Source organism: Aedes aegypti, chromosome 2 (assembly GCF_002204515.2).
Source record: "Aedes aegypti strain LVP_AGWG chromosome 2, AaegL5.0 Primary Assembly, whole genome shotgun sequence".
NCBI lineage: Eukaryota > Metazoa > Arthropoda > Insecta > Diptera > Culicidae > Aedes > Aedes aegypti.
Genome location: NC_035108.1, coordinates 426,436,790 through 426,462,834, shown reverse-complemented (window position 1 = coordinate 426,462,834; position 26,045 = coordinate 426,436,790). Strand labels below are relative to the sequence as shown.

Below are 26,045 nucleotides of genomic sequence, written 5' to 3'. Positions count from 1 at the left end.
GGCAGAGCGCTGTTTGGTTCTCAAGTCTTGTGCTCTTGAAAATTTGAGGTGTGGCTTCGTTCTATAATCACCTTGCAAGTTAAAAAAGTGTTATGCATATAATCGTTTTATCAGTACAATAACAAAGAAACGCCGTTGATTTAAGAAAGGTAATTTCCCAATAAACATATAAGCTAAATTATTGCTAATAATAATAAAACTAGTGTAACTCGAAAAAATATTCTATGTTTAAAAATAGGAAAAAAAATCTGAAAAAATAATGAGAAACACTTGAAATTCTATTGCACCGTTAGTAACCCAGAGGTAATCAACTATCAGCTTAGAATCTTGACACGATGTGTGGAGTTCTCAACTTCGTCCTGAATTAACGGGTCGATAGACAAACATGACGTCCCGTCACATCATAAAACACAACAAAATAATTAGCTTACCAGTTATTGGGCCACACTTATGAATCCTACACATCAGTGTTGTAGCAATTTGATTTTTTTTGTTCATGATTCGTCCAAACGGCATTCGGCCAAATGACCCATTCGGCCAGATGGCATGCGGCCAAACGGCATTTGGTCAAACGGCATTCGGTCAAATGGTCGGACACCCGCTAGAATAGCAATGCACAAAATTAAACGCTCTGGGTCATACCTTTTACAATGCTGCTTTTACTTGATTAACCCTTAAAAGCCCGGGACATGCCTTGAATTTTTAAATGGCCAAATTCAGAGCTGACGGATGTCTGACAGTCCTTGGGTGAGACATCCCTCCTGACCTCTCCCCTTTATTAGGTAATGGAATAAGCGTGTCCAAATTGACCTCAAACAGGATATCTCAACATCCAAATGAGCTAGAAGGTTGGTGTCGTCGGCAAAGCTACTCAGCAGATCAAGGGCTATCTGGCGATGAAAAATCTGATTGAGAATCCATCCGCTGGGTTGCGCTAGTGAGAAATTTTATTCAATCATCTGTATCTCAAGATCCTTATCAGTTACAAAGTTGGTGTCTTCGGCAAAGCTGCTAAGCAGATCAAGGGCTATCTAACGGTGAAGAGTCTGATTCAGAGTTTTTCCGCTAGGTGGCGTTAGTGACAATTTGTCTTCAATTGTCTGTATCTCAAGATCCTTTTCAGCTAGAAGGTTGGTGTCTTCGGCAAAACTGTTCAGATGATTGAGGGCTATCTGGCGGTGAAGAGTCTGAATGAATATTTATCCGCTAGGTGACGCTAGAAACACATTTTTTTTAATTATCTGTATCTTATCAGCAAGAAGGTTGATGTCTTTGACAAATATATTCAGCAGGTTAAGCGCTATCTAGAGGTGAAAAATCTAATTGAGAATTTATTCGCTAGTCGACGCAAGTAACAAATTTTCTTCAATTGTCTGTATCTTAAGATCCTTGTCAGCTATAAAGTTGGTGTCGTCAAGCCGTTCAACAGATTAAAGGCTATCTTGTTGTGGCAAATCCGATTAGAAACACATTGAAAAAAGGTAGCGCTAGTAACAAACTTTATTCAATCTTTTGTATCTCAAGATCCTTATCAGCTGATAATGGGCTATCTGCCCATGAGAAATTTGATTGAGATTCCAACCGCTAGGTGACGTTAGGAACAAATTTTCTTCAATCTCCAGTATCTCGATATACTGGAAAATAAAGCTTTATGTCTAACGGTGGAATAATTGAGAGAAAAAAAAAGTTTTTTCTCGGAAGAATTAGTAGTTTTTTCTCCGAAAAAAGTTGTTCAGATGAACAATATCTATCATGACCTTTTTCTAGCTTTAGCAAGTAAGGTTTTAACGGAACTAATCTATTTCAAGATCCTGGATGTACAATCCATGGTCTTCATGGCCGTGCGGTCAGTGTCGTCAGACACTAAAATGCATCGTGTCAAGGTTCAATTCCCGCTTCAGCCTTTGAAACTATTCGTAAGAAATGTTTCTCGACTGTGCCATTGAAGCATGCTTGTCTATTGTCTAATGTTAGGTTACAGTCTGTTCTGGTTACTTTTCTTTATCCCAAGATCTTGATAAGCTAAAAGACAAAGTTATTCAGCGCAGATTGAGGGTTTTCTAAAATGGAGACATTTATTTTGAAATGTGTCCATTAGATAGCTTGTACAAGAATTTCCTTCGCAATTCTTTGTGAAGATCCTGGTGAACTAGAAGGTTGATGTCTTCCTTAAAAATGTTCAAATGAAGGTTGACAACTCTTTTTAGGGTGAAACAAAATTGTGTTGTTCTTACTATCACGTCTAAACTAATGTGCAGCCTATATTTTGGCAAAATAATGAAAAAAAAAATATTGAAAAATATTTGCTCTAGCTTATCAAGATCTTGGGATAGAGAATGTAAAAAAGAAGTAATTAGGATCTCAAGGAATCTTATCATGTTGGGCATTATTAATCCTTATACGATGTTGTCAACTTATATATTTCACGGAAACTTGCAATAATTCAATTGATTTTGAAAGATGTAAAATTCTTTCTTAAAATGTTTTAAGTGATATCAATGACGAATACCTAGAGAACGTTCTTGATAGTTAAAACATTATGATTTTGGCAACTGATGACTAGATTATATTTTCCACTAGATATTGTATAAATAGATTTATGGCCGCTTCATAGAACAAATAGATCCACTATGCGATGTTGTTTGGAGTCTACTGTTCTTTTTTCACTTATTGCACATGGTTAATTACTCCTCGTTCGTTACCTTTTAATGGTTCTCTTGGGCTGTGTCTCTGTTTCCTCCACCACCACCCCCGAATACAGCAACATGAGAATCGGCTCAAATGTTGCCTTTTTCCCTACGCGTAGATTGCTAGTTGTTCTAATTGTTGTTTCTTTCTTTGTTTCAGATAAATTGCAACTGGAAGTGGAAATTGAGCTTTTGCGCACACGCGGGGGGAGAGTTCGGTTATGTAGCCCCATAATGGTTGTCTGTGACTAAAGGTGAGTTTGAGTGCTATTTATTGTGGGGTCTTGTGGCGGAAACGATATGGTCAATATAGCTAAGGCATCCAGATATATCAGATGGAAAGATAGCACTTGTAAAAAATGCACAAAAACATTGAAACACATTGTTGATCTTCTTTCTTAATTTAAAACATTTTCAACCTTTTTATATTTTTTATAATCTAGTCAACGTCCATATTTTTAAAGAAGAGTAAACGATGTATACCAAGCAAAGTTGAATTGATCCAGATCATTGCCAAAAAAGACTGATAAAATCGAGTCCTAACTGTTGTCTTGAGTGAATCTCAGTAGCAAATGTTTTAGCTGATTCCTAGTTTTTTTTTATTAGTAAAGAAATCTTGCTTCGTAATGTTTAAGCTTCCCCTCTATGTTCTTTGATTTCAAGAATCTGTTGCTTAAATGTTACTGAGAGCCTTTTTTGAAAATATCTCTTATGCAGTAGTTTAACCCAAACAGGAAACTTATTTTTAAGCTCATGATGGAGTTGAACGAAAATTGATTTGTAGACCCACCCTTCTCTATTCAACATGTTTGTTGTTGGATGGCAGTGATGGAAATAAGAAGCCTAACCACTGATGCGCTTTTCCGTGCACCGAGATGTGTAGAAATGATTGTCATCCTAACCGGATCCTTGTCAATGTCATCTCAGCAGCTCAAGCTTTTGAAAATGAATCATCTATAGGAGCTTCCATATAGACATAGTTCATCTCTTCCTGCTTCTGCCTGGTATGTAGGTATTTTCGTTTCCGCTCTTGTTCGGTCGTCTGCCACTCAAATCGACATCTCATCTTCAGGAATGGTTGGAAAGTCTTGTCTTGGAATGTCATTTTCAATGGACTCTTGCCGTTTGCTATTCTTCCGTGAAGGAATTTGCATGGAGCTAGGGAACGCAATTCTCATGGCTGAAATAATTTCCTCGAACGATTCTCAAGTTGATACCAAGTGAGTCGGTTTATTTTAGGTTATTAAGGCTTCCAAAATACTTTAAGATATGTTTTTCGAACGAAAACACAATAATCTCCTAAGATTCTTGATCAACAAAATTAAAAAATTCTACAAACAATTATTATTTACATCTTCGTCTTGGCGTTACGTCGCCACTAGGACAGATCCTGCTTCTCAGTTAAGTGTTCTAAGATGAAGTCGGTAAACCGATACAGAACATCAAGTCTTGAATTGATTTGTTGATCAAATTGTACAAAACGGTTGCACACAGTTATCTCTCCAAGTGCTCCAGGGAGCACGATATGAAAACCACTGACATATGGACAAAGCATATGTTTTTTGTATCTAAATAATTAGCGGTCAAGAGCAGGGCTGTGCATTTTCGAAAGCATTTGTGAAACACTAAGGCTTGGTTGCGTCGTCTCGATGGTGACGAACAACTGCGTCGCTTCGTTCTTCTTTCACCACTCATTCGTTTCATTACCTGATTGAAAGCAGCGAACAAGAAAGGTGAAATGAAAGAGTAAGAACTTCGTTTCATTTGATTTCATTGAATTCTATCAAAATGTTTCAAATTGGATTTTACCTATTTTTTGCAATAGTAATGTATATAACTTGTTAGGCAATAAATTAAGATAGAGAAAGTATGCGGGCCACCACGTCGTTCATTTGAATTAATCAGCTCCTAAAGTTAGAGACTAACGATTGAAAGACCAGCTCGCTGCGGTGATATATCAGATCAAGCGTGTGCTAGAATAAGGGCGTAAGTCGCATGATCGATTTCTCTTCATCGATCCTCTCTTCTGTGAATAAAAGTGACAAGATACAAGTTTGTCTGCATGTTTTCACCTCAGAACGCAAGATTGCATCGCTGCCTAGCGGTTTGAAGTGGAAAAATGCTGACAAACTTGCATCTTGTCACTTTTATTCACAGAAGAGAGGATCGATGAAGAGAAATCGATCATGCGACTTACGCCCTTATTCTAGCACACGCTTGATATGACGCGCGGCGCACAGGCAGCACTAAAGAAATGAAAGACTACGCTTGCTACGATGAAAGGATATGTTTGTCGGATTGAAACGAAACAGTAGAGTTTCAATCGAAAGGGAAGCTTTAGTCAGTCAGTTGGGGACTGAAAATGCTTTCAATGAATTGAAAATGGACGGCCCTGGTCAAGAGCATCAAATTAATATTGATTACGCATACTTTTTTGATTTTTCAATGCTCACACCATTAACAATTATTTTTTATTTTTCTTTTGCAGGCACCCATTTGTTTGCGCGGAATCCGTGAACAGAGACTTCAAACCGCGGTCAGAGGGCTCCCTGACTGGCTGTCTGGCTTGCTGGTTGCGAGACGGAGAGGAGCCATTTGTCGCTTGGCGACTGACCAACAGAGACCAATTCCATTTTTTTTTCTCTCGCTTCAAAGAGCTTAGCAGCAATAGTTTAGTACTTTACCGGCGGGCCATCATCACCTTCACCATCACTCCCAACATAGGCTTCACAACAATGTCACATCACAGCGACGATCAGCTTCTGCAGGCGGGCAGCGATTCCTTCTGGGAACCCGGCAACTACAAACGCACCACCAAACGGATAGAGGATGGCTACAGGTAAGGAAGCTGATGTGTGTCACGAGGCGTGGGAAACTTCCGTTGAGTGACATGGCAGTGAAATCTTTGGATATCTCCAGTTGTGATGAACAAACTTGAGTAGATTCATTCAAGCATTTTAAATTTTGTCCTAAATGTTTAACATGGCTGAAGCATTAGTGCTAAGAATGAGCCCTCTAGTAAATCAGATTTAGTATAGCATTTTTTTTTAATTTTTCATTAAAATTGTCTTAATTGCATTGTTTATAAATTTTACATTTACCAGTAATTTTATTTTAATAGTAAAATAATGAAGAACCCTAATTTTTAAACAAATTTCACGTGAAAAAAATAATAGTCTTAGCAACTTCTATGTAAATAATTATTCTAAAATTTTATGAAGTGGTGGATCGATTGGAGATTAGTAAAAAGAAACCATTCATTTTCTTCCAATTTTTCCAAACAATCGTCCAAGATTTTCTCCAGATTTTTTTAGAAGGATTCCTCCCAGAACATTTACTTGCCATGTCGTATGGTTCCTCTTAATGGATATTAAGATTTCCGTCTGTTGGTTTGACTTTCAGACGCTCGCAGTGGGCTATTGCAGAAGAATGAATGATTCTACTCCGTGATTCGAACCTAGTATCCATGACTTCCTTATCCAGCCCGCGAACTGTCTGCCCATTTTCCACCGTATACAGTAAGAAAGCGGTTTTGTCAGCTCTTCGATGAATTTTAGTCTGACAAAATCGTGACATTTCATTTTCGTTCCTGTTTATCGACTTTTGACGTATAAATATTGATTTACGGAAAGCATCATAATCAATATAAATTTTCAAGAGCCTATCAAATAAAATAATTTTTATATTTTGGAAATTAATAACTAAAAAACGGTACATTTGAATAAATTTATGAAAAATTAACTGAGAGGCATGAACATGGTGAAGCTACATAATATTATATTTATAGTCGAATTTTTCAAATTCGTCGAATGCTTCACTTGTTGTTTTTAATACCATTTTGCAAATTTTAAATTCAGGGTGGCCACCGAACCGTGAAAAACAGGAAAAGCGGGAAAAGACGGGAATTTGAATCCACCGGGAAAATACGGAAAAACCGGGTATTTGAGAAGATCACCGGGAAAATCGTTTTGAACGAACATCTTCAAGCTGTAATCTGCAAACCAACCTCCAAAATAAGTTATAGAAAGTAGTTATGTTTAATGACATTTCCATGAGACAGCAGCAATTTTGAACAAGTATCTTTCAAACACCAATGAATTTATTTCTACTATGCTACTCCATATTTCTTAAACATGTTTCACTATTTTCTTAGCAATGTTTCGAAATATTTTTTTGAATTTTTGTTCTCGAACTACCAGGGCTAAAATTTTTTGAACTTTTCTCTAACTTGTTTTACTAGACGTTTTAAACCAAGGTTTAATTACTTATTGCGGATTGTCTTAGCACTCTTCTGTAATTGCTGAATACCACAACTAATCTTGAAAACAAGTCTCTATTAATCTACGGAAGTTAGAAACCATCACCGAAAAGCACAAATAAACTGAAAACCACCAAGTCTCTATTTATGAGAGCTTTTATGTCACTAGTTATCTAATCGAAGAAGTTTTAAATATTGGCTCATTTACGATCTTAATAACGATCAAACCATTACAGCTCATATAAAATTTGTAAAATATCCATACAAAAGGCATTACGAGAGGGTGGGTGGATGTCAACAATGATAATTTTCGGTGTTATTAAAGTTGTGAGCACTTAGCTTCTACGTGTGTGGCATTGTTTCATTCATATCTTGAACTTATTTGCTTTATGGAATAAAATTCAAAGGATTAATAGGGTGATCAACGTATTTTGGACAGACCGTTACGCGTATATAATTTGGCCATTTACGGCAAAATCAAATGGAGGTGGCCAAATTATATACGCGTTACGCTCTGTCCAAAATACATAAAACACCCTAATTGAAATAAGAACTACTTGGGCATCTTGATGATTTACTTAGGCACCTAGGGCTTTTGTTGGCCAAATTATCTCAAATTCAGCATTAAGATGCATTATAAGATGATTATAAACCAAAGACAAAACTCGAAATTTCAAGAGCATGAGTCTAGAGAGGCAAACAGAGCTTTGAGCTAAAAATTTTGATCGTTTTATCATCACTAGAATGCAACCAACCCATCAAATTTTCAACGCGAATGGTTGTCAGGTTCTCTAGATTTAAAACTTGAACTTGAAATTTCGAAGTTTGGCTTAAAGGGCATATTGTTGGTAAATATGGTTCAGATAGCATTCAAATTAAACTCCTGTCGTGTCATTTACACAACCTGTTGTGTACCATATTTTATACTTCATTGTTCTTAGCTATCTTTTACTTTTCACTTGATTATCACTTGCTTGTGGCTTTGCTGCATCAGCTCTTTTTTATACCAACATGGGTACTTGAATCAACTATTAGGTACGTTTCTGTCCGACCACAAAAATATACCAACGTGCTGTACTTTAAGAAAACATCAGGTATATTTGTGTGAGACAACTGGGCACGTTACTCCTCTACTCATAAAGCTTTTGTTTTCGAATAGAAATATTTCATTATCTTAAATCGATATAAATGCATTTCACGCATTGATTGCTTTATATTCGTTATTTTGTTATTTTTTGTAACTTTTAACATTTTGTTCCATATTTTCTTGATATCAAAATATCACAATATTCAATGTTGAAGTTGTGTTTCGTTAAAACAATAAATAAATCATTTTTACAGGGCACATTTTTTATTTCGCCTCATACCATAAAAAAATAACAAATCAATATTTTTTCAAACATTTTAGTCAAAAATTATCTGCTCATTCAGACAATGAACAAATTTCTAGGCTTATGAGCCTCGAAAAACATTCGAAAATAACCGAAAATTGAAAATTATATTTTAATTTTGTATTAAATTCGATGTATCTTTAAAACAGTAAAAGATAGCCTGATTTTCCCGTATACTTTTTTTGTTGTAAATTTTGCGTTGAAAAACATTTAAAAAGTTTATTATGATCATTTTCAAAAATTCACCTTTTTTTAAATCATAACTTTTTTGTCCATGATTTCTCCATCTTGACCCACTGTGCAAAAGACTTCATTTTTTGTCTACTTTTAACTTATAAAAATATAAAAAAAAAATCAAAAATACGATTTTTGAGGAAATTGATTTTTGAGCTTTATTTTCGAAATATAAAAAACACAACATTTTTTTACTGAGTATATTTTTTTTCCAGATAGTCCCAACAATAACCTAAAACTTTGCGGAAGACACCCAACTGATCGGACAAACCGTTTCTAAGTTATATTTTTTTGAAAATTATTAAGGATTTTTTTCTTGGGCCCTTCTCAAGAGTAAGGCTAGAGTCAAAATGGCGAACCGATGATGCAAAAAGGCATTTTTGGGCATAAAGAAAGCATGTGCAAAATTTCATCCAAATCAAAAAATATAAAAATGAAATTTGGGAAAAAAGTCGTCATTTTCTGTTGAACCGCTCACAATTAAAATAGCTAGTTGAGGGAATCGCTGAGTGCATTCTTGAAAGTGTTCTGAGCGGTAATATAAACAAATGTTTGGAAGAATTCCTGAATATATTTCAGGAATTGTTGGTGTAATGAATGGCAGATTCAGTCGATATACCATGAGCAATTTCAAACTGCATATTTTGTGGATTTACTGGAGGGAGGTCACCCAAGGAGAAGGATGAGCATACCTAAATTGTTTATTGATGTAGATCCTTATAATTAAAATCCTTGGCAGAATTCCTGAAGTAATACCTGGAGCAAATATAAATGCAATTCATGACAGCATTCATGGAAATATTCTGAAAAAAAAAAATCTTGAAAGCTTGAGATTGAACCGGTGAGAAAAACAGCCGAAAAATAAACAATTTAAGGTGAAGAGGAATCGAAGCAAAACTTCAAATTTTCAAGAGCACAAATCTGGAGAACCAAACATTCGTTTGAGCAGAAAAGTTAATTAATTGGTCAACACCAGCTAGTGACCAATCGATCAAGTTTTCATGTATAGTTCTCCAGATTTGTGCTCTTGAAAATTTGAAGTTTAGTTTCGATTCATCTTCACTTTAACGCCTCTACCGGCAGCTTCATTTTTTCACCAAAAAAATCAAACAACGAATTTTTTGTTTTTTTTTTTTTGACAGTTTTGCACCATTTTTTCACAAGCCTTTAAAAAACTCTTCTATTTTTAGAACCTGTATCAGTATTGATCATTGGTCATTAGGTTTTGAAGATATTCAGATATTCCTTGGGAGACCGACAACCCCCATATCAAATTTCTTTGATCGTCTTTTTGTTTTTAGACATTTTATCAAAAAACTAAAATGTGGGCTATAAGGTACCGTGGGGTAAGTGGATACAGAAAAATCAAAAGTCAACTTCATTGTTATGTACAGCTAACGTGAATAATGCAATTCAAACTTTTTTCTGTGGATAGCAAATGAGGGACTAATATTCTTCAAATCGTCACTTATTTCGATTTTTCTGATTGTTATGTATTGAGTACAAGGGACTTGAAAATTTGCGCCAAATGATCCACTTGCCCCACCATGGTGATCCACTTACCAATAAAAAAACTTTTGTTCTCAAAACAAATGTGGTGTAATTATGTATAGTACGAATGATATTACTACTGATCTTGTAATTAGTGCTAGTAGTGTTACATTTTCATACTTTGAAATTAAAAAGTATCTTTATTTAATCAAAATATATGTATATACATATTTTATACATTGATTCCAACTAATTCGAACAACAAATATATTGTAGGTAGAATAATTTGAAGAAAATTCATCCATTTATAGACATAAGTTATAAACAAGTATGGTAGGATTATTCCTAACGATGTTTTATAAAAACACTCGAAGTTTAAAAATATTAGTTACATTTACTTTTGAATAACAAACTGAAATCCTTTTATTCCATTTATGAATAAATTTGTATCATCTGTCTAGAACAATTTATATGGTCAAATAAGGTACGATTATATGCTTTCAATTGGAAAATTTGTATATTTCGCTCTTTTACAACTCAGCTTAGATAAACCACGAAAAGTTTCGTGTAAATTTTACCATTATTATTTTTATATACCAGAAAGGCTAAACAACTTTTAGGTGGAATAATTTAAATTTTCTTTGGACAATTTGACAAATTTAAGCTGGGGATGAATAAAGTTAAGGGAAAACAACATTTGCGGATACTAAAACTTTAAAAATTATCGTAAGCAGTCTGCCAACAAATAACAATAATACTTGATCCACTTACCCCACCCCATTTAAAAGTAGGGGTAAGTGTACCATGTAGAATTAATCTGTATTTATTTATAAATATCACATATTTTTCATTGGGAATCATTCAATTAGAACTGAAATGCTCACCACGTGACGAAAAAACTAATATTATTCGACTTTAGACAGAGATACAGTGGATTTTTGATTGATGGAAAACAATTTTCAAAATAATTAATTTTTGAAGCTAACAAGTTTGCTTGTGTTAGTGTACGTGCAGTACTAGTTTTGCAATAGTATAAGTGTGGGCGTAAGAATATAACCTAAAACGAAGCAAAGGTGCGAAAACATTCAACATATTCAAGTATTAATGCTTAATATTGACGAATGATCCACTTACCCCACTGATACACTTCCCCCACTGTACCTTACCATGTCAGAGGAGCTCCTCTTAAAAAAATCATACAAATCGGCTGAGTTGTCTCCAAGAAATCTGAAAATTACAAAATGATGTTTTTTTGAAGTTTTCAAGATCTCCATATAGTCAGGTAGGTATCAGAAACAGAAAAAAAAAATCATTACTCAAAAACGGTTGCACCAATTTGTTTCATTTTTTCACAACAGACTCTCATTGAAGTATTGTTTCGAACAGCAAATAACCAATCATGAGAAACATTCTGTGGACTGAGATATTTAAGTGAATTAAAGAAACACGTCGGTCCCCCAAGAAATTTCTGAATATCTCCGGAATCAGATGCCCAATGCAGTGGCGTAGCTAGAGTTTTGGGGGCCCGGTGCGGAGGTAGATTTGGGGGCCCCTCGAAAAGAGGTTCGCTAGATATGTCTTTTATTTGCGAGTTCACACGTACCTTCAGTATTTGTAAAAAAAAAATCGTGATTAACCCCTCTACCGGCAGCCTAATTTTTTACCACTAAAAAATATTCAAATCGCGATACCTTTTTTGTTTCTCGATATTTTTGCACCATTTTTCACAAGATCTCAAAAAACTCTTCTAATTTAAGAATCCGTATAATCATTGGTGATCTGGTTTTGAAGTTATTCCGTATTCCTTGGAGGACCGACATGCTCCATATAAAATGTCATTGGTGGCCATTTTGTTTTAGGTCAATTTACCAAAAAAATAAAATGTGTAATTTACAAAGGTCATAAGGATCTACCCTGAAAAAATCACACAAATCGGTTCAATATTCTTGGAGAAATCTGGAAATTACGATATGAAGTTTTTTGAGTTTTCAAGATCTTTATTTATCCAGCGTGGTACCAGAAACAGAAATGCTCATTACTCAAAGACAGCTGCACCAAATTGCTTCATTTTTTCACAACATACTCGCATTAATGTATCTTTCCGTGGAATGAATATCCAAATACTATAAAAATTCTGTATCCTGAGACATTCACGTGGGTTATGGCTACTCGTCGGTCCCCAAGGAATTTTAATCTTAATTTATAAGAATTTTTTGAGATCTTGTGAAAAAATGGTGCAAAAATTTTGAGAACCAAAGAGTTTTTTTTTTTTTTTTCTTCTTTGTCGGGTGTTGAATCACTGCGTCCAATTATCTTGAACTATTGTGATATACCCTTTTACTGTATGTATAGTACATACATCATCCAGTGACATGTATGTCACTAAATGATCTATGTACTTCTGAGCTCATGAACACCTTATTATTGAGAAATAATGGTCCTAAGCTGCAGTGTGAGGATTCCCCCAGTCTGGTGCAATTAGCTTAATAAAGCCTATAACATTGCTGGGGGTTGCGATCCTTATATCGGCAGGCTCTAAGAAGGGCTTACCAAATATCCTGGACCTACAATGGATTTGTGCACTGCAATAGCAGATGAGGTGTTCTGATGTTTCTCGCTCATCGTCACAGAAGCGACAGTTGGAGTTTTGAACAACACCGATCTTTTGTAAATGGTATCTGCTGGGGCAGTGTCCTGTTACTAGACCAGTGTATAAACTGAGATCCCTTTTGCTGAGACCTAATAGTTGTTGGGTTTTCTTTGGGTTTATATTTACAAGCCTTTTTGACTGACTCGTATTAGGAGATGCATCCCAGTTTGATGAGGTCTGGCTAACCAGCCAGTTGTTCAGTTCCATTTTTAAGAAACTGTCTGATATTCCGAAGAATGGCTCGGGGCCAGTGAACCTATTAGCAGATCCGTTTCTGGCCAGCTCATCAGCAATTTCGTTTCCCTCTAGACCCGCATGCCCTGGGATCCAATATAAGTTAACTCGATTGCAGAGAGCTAGTTTTTTCAAAGCTAGAATGCATTCCCACACTAGTTTTGAGTTACACGTGTAAGTGTTTAGCGCCTGAAGAGCCGCTTGGCTGTCGGAGAGAATACATATACTTGCGTGTCTGTATTTCCTCTTCAGGCATAGTAACGCACATTCTAAGATAGCATATATTTCTGCCTGAAATACTGTAGACCACTGTCCTAAGTGAATTGAGGTTTTTGTTCGGGGTCCGTAGACTCCAGAACCTGCCAGATTATTCATTTTGGAACCATCTGTGTAGAATTTAATAGACCCTGGAGGGATGTTGGGTCCACCTTCTTCCCATTCTTGACGAGAAGACATGATCACCTTATAGGGTATGTCATAGTTGACTACCATTTCCATCCTGTCACTACACTTTTCTACAATTGGATTTATAGAAAATTCATTTAATATACTGAGGTGACCCGTAAGATCACCTGATAGTAGGGTTTTTGTTCGTTTCAGCCTCAACGCACTTTTCTCAGCGTCCAGCTTTATGAATTGATCCAGCCGGGGCAGATTAAGCATCGCGTCTAAGGCAGAGGTGGGTGTACTGCGTGCTGCACCAGTAATTGCTATACAGGCAATACGTTGGATTTTATTTAACTTTGCCCTTGCCGTAGCCTCTTTTGTTTTAGGCCACCAGATAAGAGAAGCATAAATTATTCTAGGACGAACAATGGTTTTATAGATCCACATAATCATACTTGGTTTCAGGCCCCATTTCTTACCAAGTGCTCTGGAGCATACCCAGAGTGAATTGAGGCCTTTTTGCACCACTGTTTGAAGATGTGAATTCCAATTTAGCTTGGAGTCAAGTATGACACCAAGATATTTGGCTTCCTTTGAGCAAGTCAATTGTGTTTCGTTTAGGAGAAGGGTTCTCAATTGTACCTTCCTACGTTTTGTGAAAGGTACGATGGTGGTTTTGGAAGGATTTATTCCTAGTTGCTCTCGTTGACACCAGGAAAAGGTATGATCAAGAGCTAGCTGCATCCTTTCGAATATAACGTCTTCAAATTTGCCTCGTACAATAATGACCACGTCATCTGCATATCCTACCACTTCGAAGCCTCTCCTTTCTAAGCTATCGAGAAGCTCGTCCACCACCAGTGACCAAAGCAACGGTGAAAGTACCCCACCTTGTGGGCACCCCCTTGTAGCCTTTACAGTGACGCACGAACCACTTAGCTCAGAGGAGATCTGTCGATTGGCTAGCATAGCATGTACCCAGGTAGCAATGCATGGGTCGAAATTCCTCCTCAACATTGCCGATCCTATAGACGAATAAGAAGCATTATCGAATGCACCCTCAATGTCAAGAAATGCTACAAGAGCGATTTCTTTAGCTTGTAGTGTTTTTTCGATCTTATTGACTAACGAATGTAGTGCTGAGATCGTGGATTTGCCACTCTGATACGCAAATTGGTGTTGTGAAAGAGGCATTGCTTTCATAAATTTAGAATTTATGTATTCGCACAATACCTTTTCCATAATTTTAAGCATCACGGATGACAAACTGATCGGCCTAAATGCTTTGGGATTTGTTTTGTCTTTTTTACCTGTTTTAGGAATGAAGACAACTCGAACTTGACGCCAATCATCTGGAACATGCCCTAAAATCAAGCTCGCCCTAAAAATCTCTACCATGTGTGGGATTAGCGTTTTCTCCGCTTTTTGGATTAACGCTGGGAAAATCCCATCCATGCCAGCAGATTTGAATGGCTCAAAAGATCTCACAGCCCTTTCAACTCTGGCACAAGTAAAAGCTTCTTTGGCAACCTTGATGGCGTCTCTTTTTGTCCCAGAAACCAAAGATATGGTTTGTTGTGGAACTGAAACAACAATCTCAGTACCTTCTTCACTTATTCTTGATTGAGGAATTGAGTCAGGGAAGTGAATTCTTAACATTTCACACAATGTATCGCTTGGCTCTACAGTGAATGAACCGTCGACTCTACGGATACTACCCAGACCATTGGAGTGTTCTTTTGAGAGTGTTTTTTGAAGCCTGGCTACCACGGGGGTCATCTCTATGTTCTCGCACATACTAACCCATGATTTCCGTTTTGAGCGCCTTAGCTCCTTATTATAGTCTGTTAGAGCTTTTTTGTATAGGCTCCAATCGGAAGTACGCTTAGCGCGGTTAAATTCTCTACGCGCTGTTTTTCTGAGCTTATCTAGAGTTTTGTTCCACCATGGAACATCTCTACTCGAACTAGTTGTTCTAGTCGGACAACTCTCTTGAAAAGCATTAAGAATTTTGTTTTTAATGCAGGTGGACGCCGATTCCAACTGCATTATGGATTTAATATTATTTTCAATTATGTATGATTCAGATTGGAGAATTGCTGAATAGGTTTCCCAATCAGTTTTCTTAGGATCTTTAAACGTTCTTTCTATCGTTAGACCCCCTTCCCAGTCGAATATTATGTGTTTATGGTCTGACATTGATGTTTCATCAGAAACATGCCAATTTTTTATTTTGTCAGAAATAGATGGACTACATAAAGTCAAATCCAACACTTCCTGTCGAATGGAGTTTGAAAATGTAGGCTTGTCGCCAACATTGCATATATTGATGTTTTTGGAGGAAAGAAACTGTAAAAGATACTCACCTCTGGTGTTGATATCTGTACTTCCCCATACGGTGTGATGCGCGTTCGCGTCGCAACCAATGACGAACGGGATGTTGTGGATACGGCTGTAATGGACAATCGCAGCTATCTCTGGTGGAGGAATATTCTCCGCATCGCCAGGAAAATACGCTGAAACCATGAGGATCTCAGATTTTCCCCTAGCGGTGGGCACCTCCATCCTGACTGCCACGATGTCCTTTTTAATGAATTCTGTAATAGGAAAACATTTAGTGTTATTGCGTATTAAGATAGCCGCTCTTGGAGATAGCTGGCTATCATCATATACCAACTTACATGAGTTTAGTTGAATACCTAGTATCCTGGTTTTATTGACCCACGGCTCCTGAATAAGCGCCACCGTCAATTTTTCTTTTGTGAATCTCCGACAGAGTACATCTGTTGCACTCTGTGCGTGGTGGAGATTCACTTGAACTGCCTTAAGCGCCATATTTAGGAGTTCCGCTTTTATCCAGGCGAGCATCGCCCTTCTTTGGATGTTGCGGATCATCACGGTTTTGTTTCGGGTTAGGTTTCAGAACTTTGTTTTTCCCACCCATCACATCCAGGCCTGCGAATTTCGCCCCTGTGGTCAAGACTTCACTCATTTCTTTTCCACTGCTCGTTTTAGATACCTTTGGGTTGGTACCACTTGAGCAGGGAATTGAAGCTGAGCTCGGAACTTTTCCTTTAGGAGCGGACACGCTAGCCTTCATGGTGGTCTTTGGGCGAGAAATTGCGTTCCTTTTACCACTGTTTGAATCAGGGGCTTCCTCAGAATTTTCTTGGGCCAGCTCCTTATTCGGCTTGTGGTTGGAAACGGAGGGTGTCCTCTTAATTTTCCTCAACTGGATTTCTCCAAATCGGTAGTTGAGGATGAACTTGGATTTCGACAGCATGTCCATTGACGATCCATCTACCGTAAAGATCCATTCGACATGGATGTCATTGAGGATGGACCTTTTCACGATACGCCAATTCGTTGTTTTCAACCCGTTCTGGCTCTCTATGAGAGCCTTAATGCGTTCGTCCGCGAAGGTTGAGCTTTGAGGGAAGAATGCTCGAAGAAGCTCTTGGCGGGGAATGTCTTCCTCGTTCAGTGCAACCAACTCAGCACCTTCCCAGGTATTTACTGAAGGTGTTATTTCTTTCACCCACTCAGCTGTCTCTTGATCCTTGCAAATTAGAACCATGTAGCCAGATTTGTAGACAAGGTTACAGAATTTGGGTTTCAGTGGCTCATCACGCTGTTGTTCCACTTTAAGCAACAGAGCATCCTGTAGAACGTCTAGTTGAGCCGTCGTGAGCTGGGCGGTTGGAAAGTCTTTGGGTATTATCCCGACCTTCACACGCTTGGTCATATCGCTGTAGCTCTGACCAGTGGCTTGTCGTTTGGACCCACCATTTTGTGGCACTGAGCTTGAGGATTTTTCAGCGCGCTCTCGGGGATCTAACTGATGTTTCATCTTCTTCGGCTTTGAATCCTCTTCAACCGTAGCAGATTTATCAAGGTCGTTTCTCGTTCGCTTAGAAGAAGCAAGCACAGTACCCTCATTTGCCAGGATTTTGGATAAAGCCTCGTTTCGGCTTAGTCCGCTTTCCCGGAGAGCTTTGAGCTGCTTCCTTTGTGAGCGCGTTAGGTTTTTTCTGGGAGTTACATTGCCTTCAGCTTCCTCACCATCCATAGGATCGTCCATTTTGGGTCCTTTTTTGGATGGTACAGGTTTAGGGGTGTTGATAACGACCTTGATTCCATCATCCTTGTCGTCGTCCGTGTTCACCGATTCAATCGACGAGGGGATACCAGGATCTTCTGAATGTCCCGCGCTGGACTTGCCCGGTGCGTTGGGTTTCTGGGACGGAGTAGATTCCATCTCCTCTTGTGAACTGCACAGTAGCTGGTCTTCTGTAAGCCCAAGCTGGCTTAGTGAGTTCTCCACTTCCATCTTTTCCGACTGTGTGAGGCAGTCGTCACCTTTGTTTGGTTTGCTAACACTGGTATTCATTTTGTTGGTCCCACGAGTCGCTAGGGAAATAAAGGTCAACTGCATCATTACCCTGCCATAATGCAGCAAGAGCTGCATACTGAAGAGTTCGCCCTGGTGCTCTTCAGGCTCCGTGTGTGATTGAGCATTTATGAAACCCCCTCAACCATTCTTCCATCGGCACGGGTCGCATCACACCTTGGCGTTGGGGTTCATTGTGGGGGGCCGAGATTCGTACGTCTACGATTTCGAGACTAAACGGATTTCGGTCCCCGACTGTATCCATTTTCTTTACATGATGGCCATGGATAACAACCATCACAACCATCCACACTTTATCCGGGCTTTGGACCGGTAGCTCTGGTTCTCAATAGTTTCATGTTCATACGGACAAGTTACTACAGGGATCCGTCATAGCGTCAGCGGTGTTAACCAAAGAGTTATCATGATTTGAATATCTTTAGCGGTAAAAAAATGAAGCTGCCGGTAGAGGGGTTAAAGGTTCAAAAAATAATCTGCCGGTAAAAATTACAATTTCGGCCAAGAAATCGTTTTCGTTTCAACTTCTTGTGGAACCTGAAAAAATATATACACACTTCCAACGGCTGATATGTCGGATTTTTTTTACCGAGATCTCGACAAACGTATACCGAATGTCGATAGCGATTGCCGAAATCTCGATAAGAAACTTGGATTGCGGAAATCTCGGTAAACTAATAACCGATATTCAGTATTGAAAAGTATTGAATCCTCAGCTGTTGGATTCTCGGCTATTCGTTTTGCTGAGGTCGACGAAATAATATAAGTGTATATAAAGCTTCTATCTATTTTTATTTAAAAAGATCTTCAAAGATACTCTTGGATACATTACTGTATGTTGTACGGTATTTAGTAGTATGCTTACGCTTATTTATATTTGATATCTTTGAAAACTCATGAAACACATTTGGAACAGTTCATCGGTAAATATCTGGTGCAATCATTGGACAAATTCGTTGTTGTGTTTTTTTGTGCAGATCTAGGAGGCAATCAAGATAATATCCTTGACTTTTTATGTTTTTATTTATGAGGAACTCCCAGCAAAATTCATAGAGGTACCCTAAGAAAAAAAATTAGAATATACCTTGAAGAAAAAAAACATGAACAGATTCTTTTAAAGTAAAATTTTGGAACTACTAGAACTCAATCGAAATTCTCTAAATTATTGGATAAAAAACTCCTTGTAATAGAAGTCTTGGAAGACATTTTGCAGGAATATTTGAAAGAATTCTTGATAAAAAAAAACTGGCCGGAGTTCCTGGGGAAATTTCTGCTTTTATCGCCTGAAGAACTTCCCGCATATTATCCGTACTAAATTTGAAGACATGCCTCTATGCAACCGAAATAGATACATTGAGCATTCCTGCATGGTTTAATATTATATTCTCAAGCAACAAATTTGACTCATTTCTGATGTCAACTATTTGTAAAATCCTACCCAACCGTGTTGGGCTGTTTTAACGAACGCCGTTTTTCGGGCTTTATGATGGAAGAGAAAAGCCCTTCGATCTCAATGGATTTAGGGTAAGTGTTCCCTTAGTTGTGGGTGTTCCTATGGTTGCGGTAGTGTTGTTTTCACTGATTTTAATATATTAGCCACTGAACCGACACTGCCAATCGACATATTGGCTTGTTGATACACGAAATAGTTGAAAAGAGCGTTCAAATTGCTTCAAAACTGATGAAATGTCACTAAAATTGCTAAAACTTTTCTTACTTGTACCAATAGTTGCGGTAAAGTGTTCCTATAGTGGAGGATCCCATAAGAAAACAACGGATACCGCAACTATAGGAACACAAATTAAAAATATACCGGAACTAAAGGAACAGTGAATAAATAGTGGAGGTATTGTTTTTCACTGACATGCCGTGGATTACTGCGATGAAATCATTTTTCTCATTAAATAAATGGTTGTTACTTTCCGTTACAACATAAACATGTACATTTATTGCCCTTTTTGAATTTAGGCGGTTAAATGAAGTTCAATCGTGCTTAGTACCTCCACTATTGGTACATCTATCCTAAACTGAACAATTTTCTGTTTCCAGTCTATCATACATCCAAGATTCTGCAGAAAATTTCAATCATAAAAAGAATATTTGAACTCATCTTATAAAAATTATATCTAATATGGCTAGGACCCCTCAAAAAGATGTCCCCAATAAATTTCAATTTGATTATCTCAGTAAAAAGCAATAATTTTGAAATTACCCATCATTGTATTTTTTGCTGTTTCATAGATATATCACCCTCTGAAACCTAAATTTTTATTTTCGATCTAAATATCATTTTGAGGTATCTAAAATCGTTTTGGGCAATGATTTATTTTTTTTTCGCAAATCTATGAATTTTGGTTTTTGAATTTTATAATTTTTATTTTTGAACATCTTTATCCTTTTTCATTTTTTATTGAAGTCTTTTCTAGTAACTTATTTTTGGCAATTATAAAATTCTTATTTTTATGGTACTTATAAATTTTAAATATTTTTCTGATTTTTCTTTATTTTCCGTGTAATTAACGGAAAAACAGGTTGGAAATTATTTTAGTACCACCAAGCTCTTCTTCTGTTATAGGTTAATAGTATAAAAATATAAAAGATAATATTTTTCATATTTCACGTTAAATAAACCCCAGGCATTTGTAGGTTATATAAGAATACAATTTTTCAAATATACAAAAAAGTTTCAAAAGTCATAAAAAACTTTCCTCATATGCGTGTTATGAGTCAAGGTGTAAGCCAAAAATAAAATCATTTTGATTTCCGAGCTACGAAAATATACACAAAATTCCAAAGTGTACCCCGTCTAAAGGCGGGGTTGGGTATTAGAGGGTTAAAATACATACATCGACATAGATTTTTATTGTTTTAAATGAGAAATAATCTTTCACATATTTTGTTTTGTACTTTACGGACACCCTATAGTAATGAAGAAGGGCTCCCAGGGAATGAAGGACAAATCCAAAAAGATTTCCAATCATCTGAGGAATTCTCGCAAACTTCTATTATGAATACCAAAAAAAAGTCCTCAGTTAAATCTTTATGGGTATATTTAAAAAGGTATAATTCGTGGAAGATTCCTTAGAGTCATTGCATTGGTAAAGAAGTACTCGGGAAAATCTCGGGCTTGACCAAGGGTACGCCAAGAAAACCCTTCAGTTGTTTTTAGGGGAAAATGCTTAAAAGTCCCCTCAATGAAATTCTTGGCTGAAACCTTGATAAATTCCTTGAACGATTCCTATATGCAATCTTTCAGGATCCTTCAAAAAGTCAGTGTAATCATTTTCGGAATCTCTGAGGCAATTTTTAAAACCCCTTAATTAATTGACGCCCATATCGGAAAGCCAAAACGATTATTACTAGCTATTTTATAGTGGTTTTACGCCCGAAGCAATTCTTTCAGATATAATTGAAAAATTCCAGGTTGCATTGCTCAGCATGTTCTTTACATGATAGCACTGGAAAAAGATCCCTGAATTTGTTGCTAATGTTTATTCTGAAGAAACCCAGTTAAAATTTCTGTAAAAAATCCTGAAAGAATTTCTAAACAAATTCTTGGAAGAAATATTACGAAACCTTGAGGGTTCTCAAAATGAGTTTTACAAAAAAATTGGTAAAATTCATTGAATAATTTCATATAAATAACCAGGAGATTTTTTAAAAGAAATATCCTGAATAATTATTTAAAGCCACCCGAGAATTAATTCAGATTATTTTTGGTAAGTATTTTTGGATGATCAAATAAAAAAAGGAATTTTTGTTGCCTCAAGCTCAAAGCTCACCAATGCTCCAGATTTTTGGAGGCCAACAAACTAAGGTACATTTAATTAAAAATCAAAATTCATGAAGTAAATATTTATAAATCCAAAGTCGTAATTAGCCTCGACATTTAAAAAAAGGTATCTGAGCCTACTTAAGTATCCACATGAGGATTAGCTAAACGCAGCCCTTTTCGAAGGCTCAGTTCTTTCATGCGCCCAATCGATTTAACAACAACAAATATTTGTGGAGGCCCCTAGAATGGGGGGCCCGATACGACGATCTCTCTGGGCCCTCTGCTGGTTCTAAATCTAGCCATTAAGTATTTAAAATAAGGGCTGATCCAAATCTCCTTCAAAACCTATGCTTATTATACTAATTTTTAGTTTGAGAACATACAAATTGTCAAGCTAGGTCGAACTTTCAATGCTATGAGGAATCCGCACTGCAATTTTGGGGCCCCTATGATCTCGGGGCCCGGTGCGGACCGCACCCACCGCACCCTCCTAGCTACGCTACTGGCCCAATGATCATTATCGACACAGGTTCTTAAAATAGAAGAGTTTCTGGTCACTTTTAAATATGAGATTTTTGGTAAGGCCATTTGGGCATCGACAGAAACGAGTCCTATCTTTCATTCTTTTCAGATTAGTCTATATAAATAAAAATGGAATGGTGTTTGTATGTCACGAAATGGCTTACGAACGGGTCAGCGGATTTTGATGCTACTTTCTCCATTTTGTTCGTTAAGGGTTCCGACGTGTTTGTGTGTATAAAAGTTCCAGGATATTCACCGGGAAAGTCGAAAAAACGAGAGTGAACGGAACTGTCATTTTGTATGAGACGATTCGTAGCGGTTTTCAACAGCCTACTTGATGGCAAAACGAAGTTTGCCGGGACCACTAGTTTAATATAAAACTCATTTTTCAGATCGTCGGCTGTGTTTTAGTAGTTGTAATTGAAGAATTGTCCTCGTATCTGCAGTACAAAGATCCGTTGATCCGATTTTACCCCGTAAAGGTACTTCATTTGCATCCCGAATAGGTACTATGGAATCAATTGCTTATCATACCGCCACTACGACACATATATTTGCGACGGGATAACATACTGAAATCTTATTGAGTGCTCGTTCAAACCGTTATTCCGAATATGAACGCGACTTGTATTTGGCTCCAACATCACACCTTTATTGGGGAAGCTATGATTGATTGATCGAATTGACTGATAGATTGCTTGTCGTTGTTGTTATTTAGGCTTATCGTTGGAATTTTTCCATTCTCCTCCATTCCAGATTATGCACAGACCTGCAAACGTTGATACAGGAACGGGCGGAAATCGAGAAAGGATACGCCAAAAACCTGAAGGCCTGGTCGAAAAAGTGGGGCGAACTGATTGAAAAAGGTAAGTACACCGACAGCGAAAGCATTGGAAGTTTTCATTATGCAGTTTTTACGCTAGTGGATTTTTCGGATGCGATTGAAAAGTGCAATGATGCAAATATAAATACGCAGATTCGTCATCCTCACAGATCAAGGAAAAAGTGTAATGAAGTCACGGTTTGACGCAGATCCTCACTTTTATTTGCGTTACCGCACTCAATGCTTTTCAAAAATGTCCATTTGTAAAGGAAATACCCAATATCGCTATTTTAGTAGAGCAAGTAAATGGTCATGTGTATAACTAGTATGACCCAACCAAAGTCACGGTCATCACTTGACCAGTCACCAAAAACTGCATCAGACCACACATTCGGTCCATCATACATTGGAGCTTTAAACCCCACTTTGCGGTGGCGATATCGTGTTGCTCTATGTCCCTGAATGTGTACGGCGTGAGCCGCGCCGTCATGATGATGATAGCAACAAACGACCTTTTACGTTGTTATTGTTGTTTCCAATCCCGGCACATTCCCCCTAGTGATGTTACGACTACATGGCGCATCATTCGCGTGTTGGAAATAAATAAAATAAAACGTTAATAAATTCTTGCCATACAGCTGAAGATTACTGCTGCAGTGTAGCTTCGTAGAAGCTCAGACTTGAGACTGCAGTGGTAGCGCCAGAGTAGTACAGGCCCGGATCAAATGTATTCTAAGGTTTAATTTTAGCGGTACAAGTCGTTAGCGAGTAACATAATTTTCGTATGATTTTTCAATCAAAGTTTATACTTCAGAATGCAGTTAAAACACACGATTTAGCTCTTATTTATACAAATATAGTTTCCTTAGTAATCTATACCAATATTAAACACGTTTTTTTACTCTACTTGTTTGGCCATAAAAGGATAAATCACTAGAGTAGTGACCTAGAGACTGAAATTAGTAGAATATTATTAGTAGTTTTGAGGCTCTACCTCCAGTAGAATAACGAAGGTTGCCAACATCATTTTTGTTCATAGAAATTAGGATTTTTGTTATGCGAAAAATAATGAAGAACAGCTTTTCTTAGGAGTTTTTGGCAAAGCGATTCAGTTCTTCAACCAGAGAAATTACCTAGTTCTTATATCTTAATAACATCGTAGAATAGTAGTTGAAAGTCTTGCTTGAATATCGGCTGGTTCGTTGCATTCAATCCTACAATGCCTTAGAACCCTCACAAATAGAAACAGCACAATCTGATTAAAATTAGAAGACCTGCCCTGAAACTGACCCTGCATTCAATCAATCAGCGCGAGGTGGCTAATTGCTCAAAAATGTTCAAGAGGATTATTCCGAACAGCGCGCGAAGCTATCGACGTCTCACGTGCTAAGGGTGATGTCATGTATGTACATATTTGCCGCTAGTAGAAACAATCAGGTGGTATCAAACGTAAACGGGTCGCTTATCATCTTTTGGTAGAATGAACTTTGTTGATCGATTGAATGAGCTATACAAAGTAGGAGCTAGAGATGGACACATGTGATGAAAAGTGTATATCAGAAATAATACCAACTACTGCCCTATCTAAGAGACCAAAGGTAAACAAACCCCAGAGCTCCAATAGACGCTTATTGTGCGCCAGATGTGGGCCGGCTCAAATGATAAATACCCAGAGTCACATCGTTTATAAATAGATCGCAATTTGTAAACTGCAAGCAACGACTGTAACATTTGCGCTGACACGTATCAAACTGACTCGACCGGCAAACGAGAGCTTGGGGGCTGGATTGGATGAAGCGAAGCAACTATGCGCTTCATTGGTTTGTCCGAATGATTGCAATTTATCATTTTCCCCATCATCCGGCCGTGCGATTGCTATTGCTGCGTATGAACTGTATTGTTGTATAAGAGCTCGGATGGTACTGGACGTCTCTCTGGATTACATTTCTCTCTTAAGTTATGATAAGGTTCTAAAAGCCGTTGGTAGCCACGTGTGTAGCAAATCGTTTCTGAGTATATGAATGTATTTATATGTTATTGATCAACGAATAGATCACTCTATTCACCAAGGGTTATGGACCTATGCACGGGTTCACTATTTGACGTTTTTGCGGTGCCGTTTTATTAATGAGACCATGGCAACCAGTGAATTCGGCACCGCTCTAACGTCAAATTAGTGAACTCGTGCATTGATTCATAGTTTGGATGTTCATTCATTCATTTGTACGTGGTTACCTACGGCTTTTAGAGCGTTATCACATGTTAAGCGAGATTTCTGCGATGACGCATTCGAACTTGTTGTACCCACTTATTGTGACTGGGGTGCTTTCGCGGAGGAACTTGATGACCAGAAGGTGACCGCAATCGTTGAAATAGGTTGTTGCGTGGTAATCATTGGTTCCCTATTGCGTGACGACCACCTCGGAAAAGGGGACTTATCCAATATAAACTCTTAGATGACGATGTGAACTTTGGGGAATTTCCTTCTAAAACTCGTCAATGAAACACTGTTTAATTATAACTTTACAATCACAAGAAAATCTACCTCAACATTGATGGAATAAAAAAATATGAATTTTCATTACCATTTTTGCACATTATAATTTATGCATCTTGGAACCTTTGCAACGTTGCTATCCGACAGTCTTGCAATGTATAAGTACAACTTCCAGCTTTATCCTCCTTTTATATGCTGGGTTCACTGCCATTAGCTTGTACTTTTACGAAAAAATGCTTTACACACAAGGCCCTGTGGATCACGTAGATTTTCAATAATTATACTTGATGATAATTTGGATGATCTTGGCAGTATCATATTCATGATTTTGAGCCTTCATCAACCTAGTGGTAAAGTCTACGGCAACAAACCAATGCCATGCTAAAAGTGTCTGAGTTCGATTCCTGGTTGGTCTAGGATCTTTTCATAGAAATTTAATTGACTTCCCTGGGCATAGAGCAGGGCTGCCCAACCTTTCTGAACGGTGGGCCAAATCACAGAAACAATTTTGTGTCGCGGGTCACATTTTTAAGTCAGCAAATGAAATTAATAAAATCTGACAAAATTCTGTGAATAAAGTAAATTTCAATTAATCGAAAAACAGATAATTGATGCTAAGCATTGTGCACCATATTGCGAGAGTTCCTTTCAAAATCAAATAATAACACAGTTCAGAATATATTGAAAA

The 26,045-nt window shown here is 37.5% G+C and overlaps 1 protein-coding gene across 10 annotated transcripts in view; it reads left to right on the top strand.

The window, feature by feature from the left end:
• LOC5573175 (protein kinase C and casein kinase II substrate protein 3) overlaps positions 1–26,045 on the top strand; it is a 147,951-nt gene that overhangs the window by 88,151 nt on the left and 33,755 nt on the right. For 9 of the 10 annotated variants that reach the window (XM_021847587.1, XM_021847582.1, XM_021847588.1 and 6 more), the window contains exons 3-5: positions 2,848–2,941; positions 5,176–5,526; positions 22,794–22,903. In XM_021847587.1, the coding sequence (XP_021703279.1) occupies positions 5,423–5,526; positions 22,794–22,903 (214 nt within the window). In that variant the 5' untranslated portion in view covers positions 2,848–2,941; positions 5,176–5,422. The remainder of the gene's footprint in view (positions 1–2,847; positions 2,942–5,175; positions 5,527–22,793; positions 22,904–26,045) is intronic. The other variant, XM_021847586.1, reaches the window with a different exon arrangement.